Source organism: Nothobranchius furzeri, chromosome 2 (genome assembly GCF_043380555.1).
Source record: "Nothobranchius furzeri strain GRZ-AD chromosome 2, NfurGRZ-RIMD1, whole genome shotgun sequence".
In the NCBI taxonomy this organism is placed as follows: Eukaryota; Metazoa; Chordata; class Actinopteri; order Cyprinodontiformes; family Nothobranchiidae; genus Nothobranchius; species Nothobranchius furzeri.
The window spans coordinates 68129971-68148248 of NC_091742.1; the positions used below are offsets into that span (position 1 = coordinate 68129971).

General features: G+C 39.5%; 1 protein-coding gene across 19 annotated transcripts in view; it reads right to left on the bottom strand.

Moving 5' to 3' along the window:
* LOC107377409 (adhesion G protein-coupled receptor L3) overlaps positions 1-18278 on the bottom strand; it is a 410636-nt gene that overhangs the window by 58242 nt on the left and 334116 nt on the right. For all 19 annotated transcript variants that reach the window (XM_070547650.1, XM_070547654.1, XM_070547651.1 and 16 more), the window contains 4 exons: positions 16606-16789; positions 8812-8934; positions 6866-7071; positions 3463-3639 (listed from right to left, as the gene is read on the bottom strand). In XM_070547650.1, the coding sequence (XP_070403751.1) occupies positions 3463-3639; positions 6866-7071; positions 8812-8934; positions 16606-16789 (690 nt within the window). The remainder of the gene's footprint in view (positions 1-3462; positions 3640-6865; positions 7072-8811; positions 8935-16605; positions 16790-18278) is intronic.

Below are 18278 nucleotides of genomic sequence, written 5' to 3' on the forward strand. Positions count from 1 at the left end.
TTAAAAGTCTTCAGCTTGTCCAAAATGCTGCAGCTAGAGTTCTGATGAGAATTAAAAAGAGAGATCATATCTCTCCTGTCTTAGCTTCCCTACATTGGCTGCCTGTTAAATTCAGAATAGATTTTAAGATCCTTCTTCTCACATATAAAGCTCTTAACAATCAAGCTCCATCACACATCAGTGACCTGATTGTTTCATATGTTCCTAACCGAGCACTTCGCTCTCAGACTGCAGGTTTACTGGTGGTTCCCAGAATGTCTAAAAATGGGATGGGAGGCAGATATTTTAGTTATCAGGCTCCTCTCTTGTGGAACCAACTCCCAACTTTAGTCTTTGAGGCAGACACTTCGTCTACTGTTAAGACTAGGCTTAAAACATTTTTATTTGATAGGGCCTATGGTTAAAATCTGATGTTAGCCTAGATCTGAAGAAGTGGGGGAGTAGAGGGAGGTGGAGTGTACAGTCCGTAAAGACGACTCTCCCTTGCCCTGCCTCCAACATGCCTCCATCTAAAAGGCTAGGTTATCCAGAGTTATCTCTGTAGTTATGCTGCTATAGGCCTAGACTGCTGAAGGACACACTGACCACTTTCCACACTCTACTACTTTCTTCTACAATCTGCTCTTTAACTATTATTTCCTGCAATTTCAGCTGTTAACTTTATTTTCTCTCTAAGTGTTTTTCTCCCCAGAAGAAGCTACAATGATGTTCTGCTGAGCTGTAGTAGCCTCATGGAGGGGGCCATCGTCTAGCACACTGTTGCTAACCACTTAAACATTCTCCCTCTCGTGATAATAACATTTTACTTTCCTTGACGTTGAATGTGCTACTGCTAGTTTATCCGTTTAATCATAGATTCACTAGGATAAATACAATAAAGTTTATCTCTCACCAAATAGAATATTTACAAAGAAATCACAATGTAACCATGGAAACATTACTTGGTGTGTGTGTGTGTGTGTGCGTGCGTGCGTGCGTGCGTGTGTGCGTGCGTGCGTGTGTGTGTGTGCTCTGTCTTCTTGATCCCCTGTGAGTCATGGTGGATGGCTGCTTATACTGAGCCAGGATCCTCTGGAGGTTTCTTCCTGTTAAAAGGGAGTTTTCCTCTCCTCTGTCGCTGCATGCTTGCTTAGTATGAGGACTGCTGTAAAGTCACTGACACTAGTCAGTGACTCGATGCAATTTGCTCAGTTCCTTATATAGGAAACTTTTTTCTGATTGGCTTAATGAATTGATCTGTATTGGAATGTTTATTATGTGAAGTGCCTTGTGACGACTCTTGTCGTGATTTGGCGCTGTATAAATAAACTTGAATTGAATTGAATTAAAAGCGGATTAGAAAATAGCTCTTTTAGCCCCGTTGACTTGCATTACATTATTTGCTTTTTCCGGGGACCCATGAGCCGACCGGAAAGGGAGGAGACTTAGGCTCCCTATTGTTGGTAATCAAATTACTCTATTACTTCCAACATGGAGGTTAGAATGCATACCAAGGGTCCAAAACTCAGAATTAAATGGCAAGCCCTCAACCCACTTTTACAAAAGCAGTCCACTCATGCTGTCGCTACAAATCTGGATCGTGTGTAATAGTATCCCCATCCCCTCTTCAAATTTCCTTGCTATGAAAGGTTTTGGTAATGATTTCTTTCTACTTCCTAATATTTTTTACAAAAGTGCTACACCAGTAATATTTTATCATCCTTCTGTGTATTTGCAGTACACACTGATGTGGCACAGAACTGCATCTATTTGATGTGTTTGAATAAACTCAAGGAAAACAGACTTAACAAGGTCTTTTTCATGCTGATAAGGCACATCAGAGGAGTGAAGCGCTGATGTTAATGCCAGGTGTGAAAAGGACCTTTGATTCTGTTGGCTGTCCTGAAAGCAATCCTTCCTCTTTAAAGATGCACGCAGATTACGAGATTTATAAAATCCTATAAATTTCATTCAAAACTGTAAACTCAGAAGACCTGCACCTTTAGGACAGGATGCATGGCTCAACATTTTTTTTTATGTGGCATCGTTCTTTGTTTAGTCCAGATAAGAGCAGGGAAAAACATCAAACTAGTAAGGCTTCTGCTGATCTGTGATAAAAAGTCTATTGTTACGACTCTGGATATTTTTACTGTATTTATACAATTTCTTCCCACTTTCTTACAGCTAAGCTGTGTCAGTGTTATGTTGACTGGTGAATAAGTGCATACTGCATAGCTGTTAGTTGGCGGATAGCTGCAGGCACCAATAAGATGGTAATTTATTGCTGAATCTCTGACATCAGAAATCCTGTGCAAGACAATTTCTTCACAGTTAAAAGTGGGGATGTGCTTTACAACTTGTTCTTTGTGCATCAGTTTGTAAATAAAAGTGAAAACAAAATCTGTGAACTCTGTTTTTTTTAATATTGACAATTCTTTTAATTTCTAGGCTTCCTGTTTTCTATACAAAGCCAATTATCAATTGTAATACAAAAATCTCACAGACATAGTTGATATTATTTTGCTTTAAAGTTAGCTTTAGCATCAAAAGTGTAATCTGCCAGCGGCACACCTCTTCCCCTCAACTCACTGCAACTGCTCCTCTAATTGTTGTAAGGAAATGCCAGAGTAGCTAGAGTACATCCTTATATTAGCATACTGCTAACCAGTGGCGGCTCGTCCATAAGGGGTGTTAGGGCGCCAACCCCACCAGTCTCACAGCAAGAAGAAGACAGGAATCACAAAATATAAAAAAAAAAACATGAAAATCAAACAAAACGATCTATATATCATACAGACTATAAGCCCTGTGCATGATCTGCTTTGAAGTGTAGTTTAAAAATATTATTTCACACCTTCACCACAACCGAATCATCTTGACATCTTCTTGACATATTTTGTGTTACTTTCGGGCACAGCCGTCTTTACCATAGACCTACGCTATAACTGGCTCATGCGAGCTGGATGCCCCTCCGATACAAAGAATAGGAGAGCCTTTGGATACGTGAGTATTGGGATGAAACCTGGTGGTCTCACCCCCCTTCGGAACCGGAAGCTCCCCACAGTTCAATGCCCTTTATTTTTTGTGTGTGTGTTTTAGCTCACAGTTCTTTGTTTTTTTTAGAGCAGCTGAGTACACCTCATGGACTTTATTTTATTATGAAGAACCAGAAGATGATGTACCCCACCCTAAAAAGATTCACCATTTGCCACTGCCGCTAGCTGTGAAATTTTGTCCATGTTCCACAGAAATCACAGGCTCATGTACTATTGCCATTTCGAGCTCTACTTTTTTACTTATGTAAAGCATTTATGCAAAGACCGTCTTAGTCAAGATTCCCAATGCAAACTTTTAAAAGGCAGCTGCCTAACAGCTGAATCAGCCTTTTGGGAAGTGTGGCTCTAAAGAGACAGGTGCAAACTGGAAATTACACAGAGACTCTGTAAACCAAAATATATACATAGGGTAAAGGAAATAGCTTACTTTGACGTCAACATGTGCCATTAGCACTGCAAAGTTGGTGAGATGAGTGCAGGAGCACGTGGTGTGTGTCCTGTTGGTGCTCAGCAAGCGGCAGTCCTGCGTGGACCAGTAACCAGTCATGGTTTTCTTGGAGTAGCTCCAGAATGAACAGTTGGGGTTGAAGTTTTCCTCTGATTGCTGTTTGAAAAAAAAAAACATACAAACCTATGAGTAGGACTAAAGTGCTCACTCGCTGTGTGAAACCCAGGTGTCAGATTAATCATCAGTGAGTCATATCTGGTTTCTTTAATTTGTGTGGCAAAGATCTTTTTAAAAAGGAGCTAATTTGTCCTTTTCAAATCCATTCTTAAGTGACTAGCTGGCGCTTTCACTGCCATAAAGCGTCGGGCGGCCTCATGACTGGTTTTCATTGTGTTTTTTGACCTTTCTCTTTAACTTTCACTGCATGACAATGGACTGCCCTACTGTTTAATAGGCTCCAATGGTGTCTATGCAGGGCAGTCGTCCTAATGACAAGCCAGCCTCCCTGCTATCTCGCTTGCCATTTTATAAAAGTCATCCACGACACAAAGGCTTAATAACACAACCAAATGTAACTGCTGATAAACCGACACCCTGAAAGCCTTTTCCTCTTGAGTCTAATTTCTTTTATAGCTTCAGAAACAAAGCAAGTACATTCACCTCGCCTTTACTTCCTCGTCGCATCCAAGGTTGTACATATGTCCGTTGAGGAGCTTGATTTTTTCCATAGTTTCCTTTTTGTTGCATGACAATTAACCTAATAAGGTTTATCCTCTGTGAATGCAGGTTTTCCACTGATTGCATTTACCCTTCACACATCTGAACCTTGTGTAAACTATTTCACAGCAAGGAGATGGGATGACCCTCTGTCACCATTAATGACTTTAATTGGTCCCATTAAACGAGGAGGCAAGGAAGCGAAACAATAACTAGAGGACATGTAATCATCCCAGAGGAGCAGTAGACCAAAACCTCATGGTTAAGAGGGGGAATTAACTGTGAGGAGGCAGAGAAACTGAAACCCCCTCCTCAATAGCAGATGATACAGGTTTAGATGTTTCATTTCAATGGCGAAGCTGGAATAGACGGAGCACACTGAATATTAAACACCTTCAATTTAGTGTGTGAGCATTAAGTACCTGCCTCAACTTAGTCGCCGGATACAGTGGTGGGAAAGGAAATATTTCCTTTCACAATTCATTATACATTTTAACTTGAGTTAATTAAAAATTCATTTTTTCAAATAACGGTTTTGTTTAAGGGGAAAAAAAAGCATCCAAACCGACCAGCTCCCTATCTGTAATAAGTGGTTGTAATTGCCTTGGTGTCAACAACTGAAAACATCACTATGAAGGATGTTTGTTTTACCATTCTTTACATAATTGGCTGAATTCAGACCCGTTTCAGAGTTTTCCAGCATAAAAGGCATATTTAAGGTGTTGGGAGTATCGTAACGCAGATTTTAAAGCAAAGCAAATGGTGCTTATTTGCTTGTGCTTCCTTTCGGCTTTTACGAATGCTGGTTGGTTTAGACGGTGTCTGCTGATGTCATTTTCTAATGTGTTACAACCAATCAGTGTGAGTTCACCAGGAGTTCTGCTCAGCTACTCTAGTGAGTCTTTTCGAGTGCCTGCACCTGTTCCAGGACTCGGTTGGTTACGGAAAATGACCCAGTAAATGGCTCGTTTTGCCGGTCTGGTGAAGTGGAGACACGCGCATGCCGGGAAGTTTTGGTTAAATTTGGGGGGGGGGGCACAGCCGGCAGGAGGACTGGGGGCGGGAATCTTTACAGTAAGTTCTGATGGAAAACAGGCTTCAACACAAGCGGTTGTTTTCCGCTTGGTCCTAGTGCTCAACCAGTGTCTGTTTAATATAGCATAATGTTGTTTTTGGATGGTAAAAATTGCAGGGGACGAAAATTTACTTTGGAAGAAGTGGGGAGGACAACTTTACATTGTCAGAAGGCATGTTAAAGTGGTTTAACTCTACATGCTAGGCAGTAATCAGGTCTCTGTGTTTAATTTAAATCCATTTATTTAAATAATGTGGCTCATAATTTCATATAGAGGGCAGTAACTTTTAGAGCTAGTTTTTGTATTTACTTGGGCTATCTTTGTCTAATTTGAAACATTCTGTAGCAAAACCTTCCGATTACTGGACAAACCACTCTACCTCCTGAGCTACTGCTGCCTTGGCTGAATCAATAATTTCCCTTCAGGCTACAACCACTTCTGTCACCCAATTTAAAATTACATTTTTATTTCACTAAACATTATTTTTAGCTTGTAGTTATAAACAGCCTCAGAGAACCTATTCATTTGAAGCTGCTCTAAATAGCGCCTGTGATTGGTTTACCGGAGCACGGAGCCCTCGATTTGATGTGCTTGTCAATGTTGTGCATCAATATCTTATCCAATCAAGTTTAATTAGCAGTGTAAGCCAAATTCAAAATCATGATTACTACCTGATTAATTGTACAGCGTCTACTATACACAAAATCTACTCTATATGTAAATGCAGGTGTGTTCATGACAGGTTTACTCAAAAAATTAAAAAAAAAACTGCAACAGTAGCACTTCTGCCACATCCAAATGTTAGAAGTCAAGGAAGCTTTTGCAAAAAGGGCACAGTTTCATTGAAATTGTGTGATCTTGGCAAGACAAGGGTGAAAAAACAGTAAAATTAGTGTTCAAATTACAAATTCTATTTAGGGCAGGTGAGTCAGAGCAATAACTACTCTGGAACTGTACTTTGACATTTTCCCACCATTTAATTTCACATCCTTGAGCTAAAAGTCCTTTCATTTTATCTGCTGTTGCTGCTTTCCTGCAGGTCCCTCCTACTCACACGGAGCGGAAAAAAAACCCTGCTGTAACTATCCTAAGGTTGTTCAACATCTCTGATAATCGCTGGAGGTGCTGTTTGTAGACAAAACAGGGATATTTTGAGGGTAGCGGAGTGTGGAGTGGATAATGGAGGGGAGAGGGAGAAGTCACGGCTCCCCACGATGACTAAGCAGCTTCCAGTGATGGCAAGGATGACTGATATTTGTTCTTGACGATCAGGCTGACGTTCAGACTAATAAACACCAGCATGCCTCCTCACCATCGTGGTGTGAGCATCGTGCTGTTTGTGGCTGTTTCATTTTCACACCTTTATATGAGTAAATCATCTTCTTTCTTTACCTTTATTTAATTCTGTTTTTATAGGGTTGCAACATTTTTATGTTACGCCTCACGATAAGGGGAAATTATGGTAAAAGGTTCTATCAGGAGAAGCGCAACGGTTGAATGTGCTCAATGCGTAAACAAATGAAAAAAGACCAAAAGCACATTAAAAGCAGAGGTGCTGACTTAGATCCACATGGAGAATGGAAAATTACCTGCAGATGCTTGATGGTAAAAACGACAGGATCAGAGAGATAAACTTTGTTGGCATCCTTGTTGATGGCGGCGGTGATAACTGGTGAGTTGACAATGACGGAGTAATTGGTAGCCAGGGCTTCGCTTCCCAACTTCATGCTGGCGTTCTCCGTTGAAAGGTAAACACCGATGTGTTTATACAGGACAAATGCAATTCGAATTTCACCTAGAGGTGAAAAGCAAGTTTGTTTTTTTACAACACAGATTAAACCACATAGTTAACTTTTTTGGCAAAACTTTTCAAATGATTTACTTCCTGTCCAGCTGTATTCTCTGAGCTATAAAACTACACATTGCATATATTTGATGGATTAAAGTTCAGCTACATTTACAAAAGTATACATAGTTTCATTTAAAATTATAAGATCAACATAAGCCATCCTGTTTATAGAAAACTGAAATGGGGTCCCTCAAGGAACGATCCTCGGTCCGGTCTTTTATAGTCTGTATGTTAATATTCTTCCAAATGTCCTGATGTTGGCTAAATGTTGGCATGCTGGTCTTTTTAAAAATAAATAAAAATCTATAATAAATGTATCCATTGGGGGACAAAACAGTCCATGGAGATGTTCCAGTTACCAAACCTTTTAGACCAATAACACAACTCATCTCACGTCTGACAAAAGCACAACAATGATCTCAGACTTTTAGACGAATACTAAAGTGTCTTGTTCCATCTGGTGTAAAACTAACACATCTATGAAAAATAACATAATGACAACAGTAGGGCATGGTGGTGCTAGTGTGATAGTTTGGGGCTGTTTTACCGCTTCAGGACCTGGACCACTAGGTGCAATTGATGGAACCACGAATGCTGCTAGCAGAAAATCCTGAAGCAGAATGTCTGACCTTTGATCTTAAACAGGCTTTTGATGCTCTCCAATCTGTCTAGGTCAAAACAATTCTGTAAGGCAGAAGAAAAATTCTTTCCTAAAGATGTGAGAAACGCACAAGCACTTTTTCTTATGCTTTTTAGATTCCCTTGGGTTTATTTTTTTCTCTATCTCTCTATATCACGCCTGGGGGGCAACTTGGGGCTTTGTCATGTGGCGTGTTGGGACTGGGGATCAATCCTATGACCTTCGGATCATACCCATTTAGCCACTGTCGCCGCTAATTACAATTACTTGATTACAGTTGTTGCCGCCATGGGAGTTTGACTTTAGGTGGTGAATTGCTTGTTAATATCTGACCAGGTTGATCTCAATAGCTATATTAATTCCTTTTATGAAGTTAAATAATTTTTAAAACGTATCTTTGTCTTTTGAATTTTGCTGATTTGAAACAATTAGGTGCAACCAAAAAGCAAACATTTTTTCACACCATTTCACATAAATGAACCCAGAAATTCCTTCCTGCTGTGATAGAAATCACTCAAGCACTCAACTGAGGCTTTGGTTTTTAACAAAACCAATTTGGATGCTGTGGATGATGTAAACCCCCCACCATCCTCCTACCATGATCTGCCTATGCACGGCTGGACATGAAGTTAGGCTATCTAACTAAGAAGCATCCAGAACAGCTTGAGTCGATTCTGATTTGCATGAAATGGCAATAAAAAGGGAAAAAAAATGGGTCAGTGCTGATCTGAAAGAGGACAGCAAACTGTGTCTAACCACCTCATTTACAGAGTGAAGGCAGTTCTTAAATATGACCAATTCAGCAGAAAGATCTAACCACTCTATACGGAGACCAATGAACAGCAGTATATTGTATTCACAAGTATCTGTAATAAAGGAAGAAGAAAAATTGGACCTATAGGATGGCAGTACATTTCTTACACAAACAATATCCCTGTGGTAGTTTTGTAATTTTCTATGCATTTGGTTTGCTGTCACAATGCTCCAGTTTAGAGTCCACACTGCGAGAGGACAAGAGCAAACTCAAAGGGGTTTTGTCGTCTTACCATTCCTTCCATGCTGCTTTAGCGTATTAGCCGAGAGATGGATGGAGTTTCCTTGTCCTCCACCTTGTGGGAACTTCAGATCAGGCAAATTCCCATCTGTGCTCATCCTGGCTACCTCCAGCTCTGCACACAAACAAGACATTAAGGAATCACTGAAGTGCTTTAAGTTTAACCAAGCCTGTTGTTATATGACAATTCTCGTAGTTTTTACTCCTCACACAGATGTTTGACTCCACATTTAAAACACAGTTAAATTTTCAGCTATCCCTTAGAAAGTTATTTATAATATTCAACTTTAAACTTATCACCAATAGTGTCCTAAATAAAAAAAATATACTTCTAGCCTAGTTTAGACTTCACCATCTGCAGAAGTACAGAGAAACACAACATCATTACTCGTGATCGCAAGGGTTTTCCAACAGGCACGCAAGGATGAACGGAGTAGAACCCAATTTTCTAACTACCCGTCAACAGTGACGGAGACCAGAAGCTTGTGATTGGTCAAGATGCAGCTTCCTTTAAATTCATCAACAGCACTGTCATCCCCCTCAAAAAATAAAAATAAAATAAAAAACTAGAGTCGAGTATATCTAAGGGAAATCATGGAGCAGAGTGGAAAAAGTCTGACGATATAAACAAGACAACCGTGACTGAGGGAGTACAAAGATACGCAGCAGACTTTTTATTCGTGAAAGGAAGTTGCGGGTAACGTGGGCGTGGAGGTGGTGACTGCATCAAGAGTAGGAAGGACAAATTTGATCATGTTAAAAGTCTCTGAAATACATAAACACAATGTAAACACACAAGAGACTGCAATAGTGTCAGGATACCCCAGAAAAGTGCTACGCCCTCTGTTGTCCTGGTGGAGAATTGCTTCACAACCAACACACCAACAGAGAAGTAATAAAGGATATTTACAGGTGACAATTTTTCTTAAAAACAACCTACACTTTGGCTTTTTGAGGGGGAAAAAATTATATCAAGGATTCATTTTCTCATTAAGAGCAGAGACAGCATGAGATTGACGGAAAAAGATAAAGAGCCGCCTGTACAGCCGCTCATCAGCTGCTGTGTCTGACACAAGCTCCTCATTTATGGCTCAAAGATTTCTGAGTCAAACAGAAAGAAGAAAATGAGCTGGTGATAGGAGATTGGCTGAAATAAAGAGCTCATTCTATCAAAGTTGTTAAGGTAAGCTACAATCAAATTTAATAAAGTAGTTCGGTGTTCTCTAGTCTTGAACAGTGGCAATCTGTATGTAGTCTCAGCATTCCTAAATGTCAGACTGACTTTCAACGATCTGAGAGGAATTAGCAGATTTGTCCCTATGCAGACATTGACCACAGACATCCAGTCATTAAAAAAAACATTTGATAAACTCAGGTTTCAGTTATACGGAACACAATGCAGGACTTTCCTGTGTGCTTGTAAAAGGACAGTCTACATTAGTTTTAAATCCCTCTCAAGAATTAGCCACACAACTTCATGAAACCTGTTGAAACCCTGTCAGACACGTGCATTTTAAAGGTTAGATTATAATTGGAAAGAGGTTACATCGACAGTCACTTTCAGGGAGCATAACGTTTCTTATTCTATCATTAGAAAACTGTAAAAATGTATTAAATATTTCATCGGTTTAAATGTAACGTCTTCTCATCCGGCAGATCTGTGATGTTAATTCAAACTTCAAATGAGAGCAGCTACATGTGTACCTATCTATTCAGATGACTCTAAAATAATTTTTACTCAAGAGCTTGTAGCATGTTCATATAAGATTTCCTACAGGTTCTTGTGGAAGTAAACACTGACTTTCCAAACAAAAGTAAGCAGGTCTGTTTTAACATGTACCACAGGTCTAAAAAGGAATGTGCTGCAAACAACAAATAAACAAACTACATTGTAACATTTTTACTGTTTAAGCTTTTTTAAATGGATTTGTTAAGAAAATCTCGTTATTTTTTAGTTTTTTTTTTTTTTTGCAAGTAGTAAGTGGTGGCACTTCCCTCGCCTTTTGGCGTTCAGTGTCTCCTATTGCCAGGAGACACTGAACGAGACACGAGACACTTTGGGCAGGTCACTAGTCCATCACAGGGACACACAGAGACATGCTGCCATTGCATATACACTCACCACTAGAATTGTGCTCTCCTTCAGGACTCATCTGATGGAAATCCTGTGGCATTTCTGGCCAATTAGACTGTAAGGCTGCACAACTAAATTACATATTAAGTAAGTGCTTCCATTTTTTCTCAGGTAAAACACAGAAAAGCAGGCGTTTGTTACAGTAGCACCACTCATCACTAGTTTGAAAACAGTTACCGTGTCTTTGGGTGAATTAAACACGACTGTAGGGGGCCAAAAACCTCATTAATTACTTAGCCAACAATAACTTGTTGGTTTCGGTTGTCTTTTAGTACAATAATGAATCATTGGTAGTAATAATTATATATACCTTTATACTTTTGTTTAACTATTGCAAAGAAAATCTTTTTAGGAAGTTGGATCAATCTCTCTGGCGCTTAAAGAGCAAGTCACCACCACCAGAGTTTTATTTCCTGTTTGAAAATGCAACAAATGCTGTTGCCTAGCAGACCGAGAGGTGGAGCCGCTAACAAATACACACACACACAGGCTCATAACGACATTGTGACATCATATGGTACCAGCTTATACCTTCTTAGCCAATAGCGATGGCAGATTTAAATTCAAATGCAGTGCAGAGTTTTTACCTGACAACGGCACAACACTGCCAGTTTTAGGCAGAAAATTACAATTGTAACTAAAATGCACTAAAGTGCTAAACTGTTGACTACATGTGTCTGCAGCACGATTAGACACGCATTTATATAGTTTATCAGAAAAAAATAGTTGATTTGGAGGTGACTTGCTCTTTAAGCTGAAAATGGGGATTTAAAACAAAAGATTTTATCACTTTTTTCAGTGATTATTTTTTGCCCATTCCATCCATGTCAATCAATTATTTGTAAATGTTAAAGCTTCTGGTAACAGAAAGTCAAAAGTCTAACTTTTTTAATTTGTGACATAAGAGTATTATCACACCCAAAAATATGACTTGTCTTTGCAACATGGACTGTTAAGTTACCAGTACTAGTAAAAGTAGATTTTTTCTTTATAAATACAATTCATTAAATTGTATAACACATTATATATTTTTTTGTGTTCAGAAACACAAACAAATCTGTATTTTTACTGAAGGTCATCACATCAGAATTTTCCAACGGCCTATGCCTCAGTTTCTTCAATAGAACCTGTGTTTTCACTAATCATTGTGACAAACTGAGTTGGTTGACTGAGTAGCTCAGCACAAACCATACCATACCACACCATACCATACCATATTTATTTATAAAGCACCATTTCAAAATAGCATGGCAGCTAACCAAAGTGCTGTACATAAAAAGGCCAAATGCTTGAACAAGAAACACAATAAGAACAGGCAAAATACAGAAGAACAAAACATGAATAGTCGGAGATAAAAATTCCCACTAAAAACAATAAAATAGGAGAACAGTTAACAGCACTATAAAAAAATAAAATAATGCAACGAATGATAAAAACATTTGAAATGGCACAAATAAAATGAAATAGGCTACCAGATGCCAAATATTGCATTTACAAGTGGTTAGCATCTCAAACTGAACACGAAGGGCCAACAGTCTTCCCTGGGGTGACTAGAAAATACATACAAAGACTTTTAAAAATCACAACAACTCCAATAACTGCAAAAACATGACATAAAAACATGGGAGTTTGACTTTTGTCCAAAAACTGACATTAACACACAAAAAAATGGCTTCTCCGGTTAGAGGTTGCCACTGTTCCTACTTAAGTTTGCTACTGTGACACAACCAGTACAGGAGTTTAAACTGTTGCTGCGGCAACACTAACGTGGACTGGAAGATTAGTCTGAAGTAGAGGCTCTCATCTTGAAACAACTCCAACAAGTGTAAGAAACGGATCCTTAATTAAATCCGATAAGGAATTCTGTTCGTGTTCCGATGCCACAATGACACACTGACTTTGATAAAGGTTAGTACCAACAGAAAGCTGCGTAGAGGGCACATTTAATCCTTTCTTTGTATCTGTTTTCATACCATGGCTTCATAGTTTTTTTTAAATTCTTTTGTATTAGTATTCTCTTGTGCTTTTATAAGGGCCAGAGGCGAGTTTGATACATTCCTATTCAACTTAGCTAAGACAATACCCCAGATAACGCACCATTCCCTGGATTCCTAGGCCTGCCTTTTGAATAAAGGAAGCATTTTTCTTCTCCCTCTTTGCTCTCGTTTCCCAGCGTGGCTGTGTAAAAGAGCTTACCATGGGCTTTGGGGAATTTCTTTGATGCCATTGGAGTTGTTGGACCCAAAGGCTATACCTTCAAAGCGGGTTTGAATAACGCTAGCTAATCGGGGGAAATCTGTTTATGAGATTATCGCGGAGAGTCTGATGCAAACTCTCTGGCAGACAAAGCCCCAGACGTGGACTGTAAAGTGTAAACACAAACAGACACAATGGTGGAGGAAATATCCTCCGGAAGAATGGTGGGGAAGAGAAACCTTCAGCTTGAGTTGCAAGGCCTTGTTTTCTATGGGATGTAAGACTTTCTTGACCAGCCCACCTTATCACTAAGAATCTGCACACACACCAAACCCTTCACATAACAAGAAAGTCAAAGTGAATGATCAATCATTAGCTGCTGCGGTGATTAATAATGTTTCAAAGGGACCTCCTCGTCCTCATTTAACAACCCTGCTAGCATGAAGGATTACAGGAGCCGACTGGCTGCTAAAAAATAAAATAAAATGAGCCAAGCAAACAGAGAGATAAGGCCTAGTAAACATGTCACCAACACATAATTAACCACGCTACCACTATGAGCTGTAAAATCTCCGTTGGGCTGTGAAGGCATCGACTCATTCCCCCCTTCTCTTTAAACGAGCTCAGAATCTCCTTAATACCCAGATGAATTGTGTGCCAGATACAATAAAACCCCCTTTTATTAATTCTCCTTACGCTAGCTTCCTTTTAAATAACTAGACCTATATTTTAGGTTGCCATAGCAGCAAGAACATGAAAAAAAATCCCACATGCTAAGAGAAGACCGTTATACATCATGACTTGATTTTTTTTCTAATTCCCTCGCTTCAATAGCTTTAGAGCTGGAGAAAAAAAATTTTTTGCTTCCCATTAAAAACGGCAGATATAATTCTAAGTTTCAACAAATGTATCTAGGTTTGGATTTGCCCCACAAGGGAAAACAGTAATGGCGTGAGTTTCATCATCTGGGCTGGGTTGGTATTAATACGGTGAAAAATGACCCTTGATCTGCACGAGTGGTTAATTCTAGATAATAACAGGCGTGAATTTAAACATAATGATGAGATAAATGTCAATTTTTCAGCTGACTGCTATCAGCCTTAAGTAATCCTGTAAAACCTGACCTCCAGAAAGAGAGAAGCATCTCTCCAGTGACCTTCACACTTGATCCAGTGCCTCAAACACTATGCTGTCGATACCACAGGGCCCTGGATCAATACCTCATAGCCTCTGTACAACTAGGACCAAAGGCAGAGCTACTCCAGATTCATAAAGTGAGATAAATAAAAGAAAATACAAAGCCAAACATTCAGCTATTTAAAATTGTCTTTTTATTGTTTAAGTGTCATAACTAGCAAAGCAGAGTACTCCAAATGAGGAGTTTTTTCCTGTGCAGCTTGAGTAATTTGCTCTAAGATGGTTTAACACTTGTAGACAAAGACGACCAAATTAAATGTAATTTGTTTGCTTGAAAACAACGTGTTTCTGTCTTCAAGCACAAAAAAGGGGAAAGAATCCAAACATTTAGAATCTGCTTTAACTAAAGCACAGGGACATTTTTGACTGAAAATGCACCGGCAGCGCTGCAAGGTGGTGCATTTAACAAGTGTTACCTGTACACATACGTATATGTTGTGACAGCGTGTGCAATTATGTTCTAGTAAAGAACTAAAATGAGTCAAATATTTCTAATTAGGAGGTTTTATTCCCTGTGTCACGAGGGTTACCCTGTGGTGGAATGAAATACGGTGGGAGGTGGTGGGAGACAGAAGGACACGAGCAACACTGTCTCCCACCCCAGGCATAAGCCTCTAACAGAACTGGAGCTCCTTCAGTGGAAGACAACACCCCCCCAGTCCAACCCCTTAAAGCTGAGTGTCAAGAAGAAGAAGAAGAAGAGATCATTTCTATAGCATCTCTCAAGATAAAAATCACGAGGCGCTTCACAAAAACAAAAAATGTAAAAATATAAAAAAGCATTTAGAAAATTTTTTAAAATATATTTAAAATGAGCAAAAATAGACAATTGTGATTTAAAAAACTGTTAAGAAAGAGAGAAAGTGAACAGGAAAGAGGGAAATCAGTGGATCCTGAGGAAGGTGGAATAAGTGGGGAGAGCCGAATAAAGAGAGAGTGGTTGAAGAAGGTCATGCAAAAGCCAGCTTGAACAAGTGAGTCTTCAGCTGCTTTTTAAAGGAGTTCACTGAGTCCACTGATCTCAGGCTCAGGGGGAGAGGGTTCCAGAGTCTGGGGGCCACAGCAGCAAATGATCTGTCACCTTTGGTCTTTAGCCTGGTGCACTGCACAACCAGTAGGCTTTGATCACTGGACCTCAGGGACCTGCTGGGAGTGTAGGGACTAAGAAGATCACCAATGTAAGATGGTGCTTGTCCATGTAAGGCCCTATAGACCAGAACCAGGATCTTGAAATGAACCCTGAAGTTGACTGGCAGCCAGTGAAGCTGGAGGAGAAGCGGGGTGATGTGGGTGTGTTTGGAGGACTTGGTCAGAAGCCAAACACAGGCATTCTGAACCACCTGTAGACGGTTCAGGGAGGTTCTGCTCAGACACGTGAAAAGAGAGTTACAGTAGTCCAAGCAGGGATCCACTAGGCCACCATTTCTGTGTATTTTTGTGTCCCTTGTTTTTCTTGTCATGCACCTTGTGATATGTATCCTGAATGACACTATACAAGTAATCTCTTCTTTTTCCTGTTATTTTTCAAAGTGCCTATTTTTGTTATTTTGCATACATCTGCATTAAAGTTGCATTAGACCAGTTTTCTTTCCTCTCCGGAAATTGTCTGCTCTTGTTTCATGGACCTGTATAACATCTGCAATTATACACTTCACACTTTAAAATGGTCTGCTAAATTGCACAGCTAATAGAACTTTAAGATAGCTACTATAGGTACTTGATGCACAGTGTTCTACAATTTTATCTTCTCCGTGGCCTTTAGACTTCCTTAACCGAACAACGTTTGCATTGCGATGGTATTCCACCGTTAATCTTCCTGTAGTTCAATCATTTAACTATTATAGGTTGTAGTTTCTTGGTTGTATTGTTTGCAGTAGTAGATTTGGAATTAGACGTATAAGATTGACTCAGTTAGTTGTGTGCGTGACAAAAACACAGCAGCGGATTGGTCCTTGGATTGAGAATCAAGACAACATAAAAGCCAGTAAATGGTGTAAATTTCTTAATTTGATTGTAAAAATCTATGAATTACATCCAAGTGAAGATTTCACTTTGATTACCTAACATGACAGATTTGCTTAACACTTTAAAAAGGGACAATTTTCACATGAGTACATTTTTGACCATTATGTCAAGAATCTCAATTCCAGAAATACCATTTCCCAAAACAAGACAAGCCGCAGTAGGACTGTTTCTGTAGGATATTTGTGCCATTTAAATGTATGAATGCAGAACATAGACATCTTATTATATACTCACGGATGTTGTCTGTGTTCTCTTGCACGATGTCGGTCTTTAGCAGGTTGTCAGCCAAAACGAAAGCGCCCTGCTCCACTGTGTCCAGCAGCATGGTGGCGGCCCTCAGCTGCTCGCCTGTGCTCAGCTCCCTCCAAGCCACCTGGGCCTGTGGCTGCAGCAAATTGTTCACCGTCTCCACCATGGCCTGGGGAGTAGAAAAGATTGATTTAGTGGAAAGGGGAAAAAACTGAGGTGGCTCGGGACAGCGGCTGTTTGACATGGTGATTTGGTAAGTGGTAAGAGTAAGGGGGAGATCAAAGAGAGTTCAGCACTGAGAAAACAAATCCCACAATCCAGTGGGACAACACAGGAAAGATAAATGATCTTCTCCTTATTTTCTCTCATTTCATGTGAAAAGTTTGCAATTTCCGAATCTGTGTTCATCTTTATTAACATGGATGTCCAGCAACTATCAGCAGAAGTTGCCATCTTGTGGTTTCCGGCCTTTTCTTTTTATCTACAGGACAAATTAATCATGTAAAATGAATCACAACCAAATGCTTACAAGACTAGAGGCCAATTCCTGCATGACTTGAGGCTAAAGTCTTTAATTGTTGTGATAAATGATCCTACAAGCAGACAATCCTGGGAACACAAATGCTTTCGAAATAAACAAAGTAATGCGGCGGCAAGACAGTCCTGTGGGTGTAAAAAGGTATTTGCTGGTAGCAAACTATTTGCAACCATTTAGTTCCAATCTCCCCTGCATAATAATAGCATTGAACGACTATTACGCCTTCTTTAATCTCCCCACAACAGTGCTGAAGTGAAGCAGGAAGGAAGGAGGGATTAAAAAAAAAGACAAGTGAACGTCCTCAAGACAAGATGAAAAATTAAGAGCCATTAAAGATTTAAAACATGCCAATGGCAAGATTTATGAATGGAATACTAATTGGTCAAGCAAAGCAATTCATTCCTAGTAACACCGTCACCACCCCATAGAGAAAACCCAGCCTGGATGCTCCTGACAAAAGTACCAATCCATGAGTTATTAAAGTACAGCAGGTGGTCAAACATGTCGTTATTAGAAATGTTATCTGCTGGTAACTTTTCCACACATTAAGCTGCATATTTATATGTGTAGAACTTAACGCTTTAACTGTGAAACTCCCCTTGGACCTCCATGAAAGTCAGGTTTTAAACTTGTCCCTGAAGATGCTTAAAAGTAGGCAGCGCTACAAAACTCTGTGTGCATATTTTCCTTGGAAATCACTGTTGATGAACAGATTATAAAAAGAAATAAGACATTCACTCAGACAAAACAGGGATTAAGCTAAAGAGGATAAGAAAAAAAGTCGTGTTTGGGATCAATTCTAGATTACTGAAAAAGTACATTATTAGGGATAAGTGCAAAGAAATCCCCAGTTACATTTTTATTATGTTTGTTATAAAAAAACTAAAACAACATTAGATAGAGGACTGATTTTATTTAAATTAATTTCACAGCAGAAGGTGCTTCATTGTTCAGAAATACACACACATGCATACAATCTGATGCAAGAGAGAGCACACACATCTCAACACCTGCTAGAGCACAGGTACGCCAAGGTAGCAGAGCGTGCACCAGCTACACGTGCACAGCCAGTCTACCAACTTTGATGTAATTATTCATTATCTGCACCCAATCTCCAATC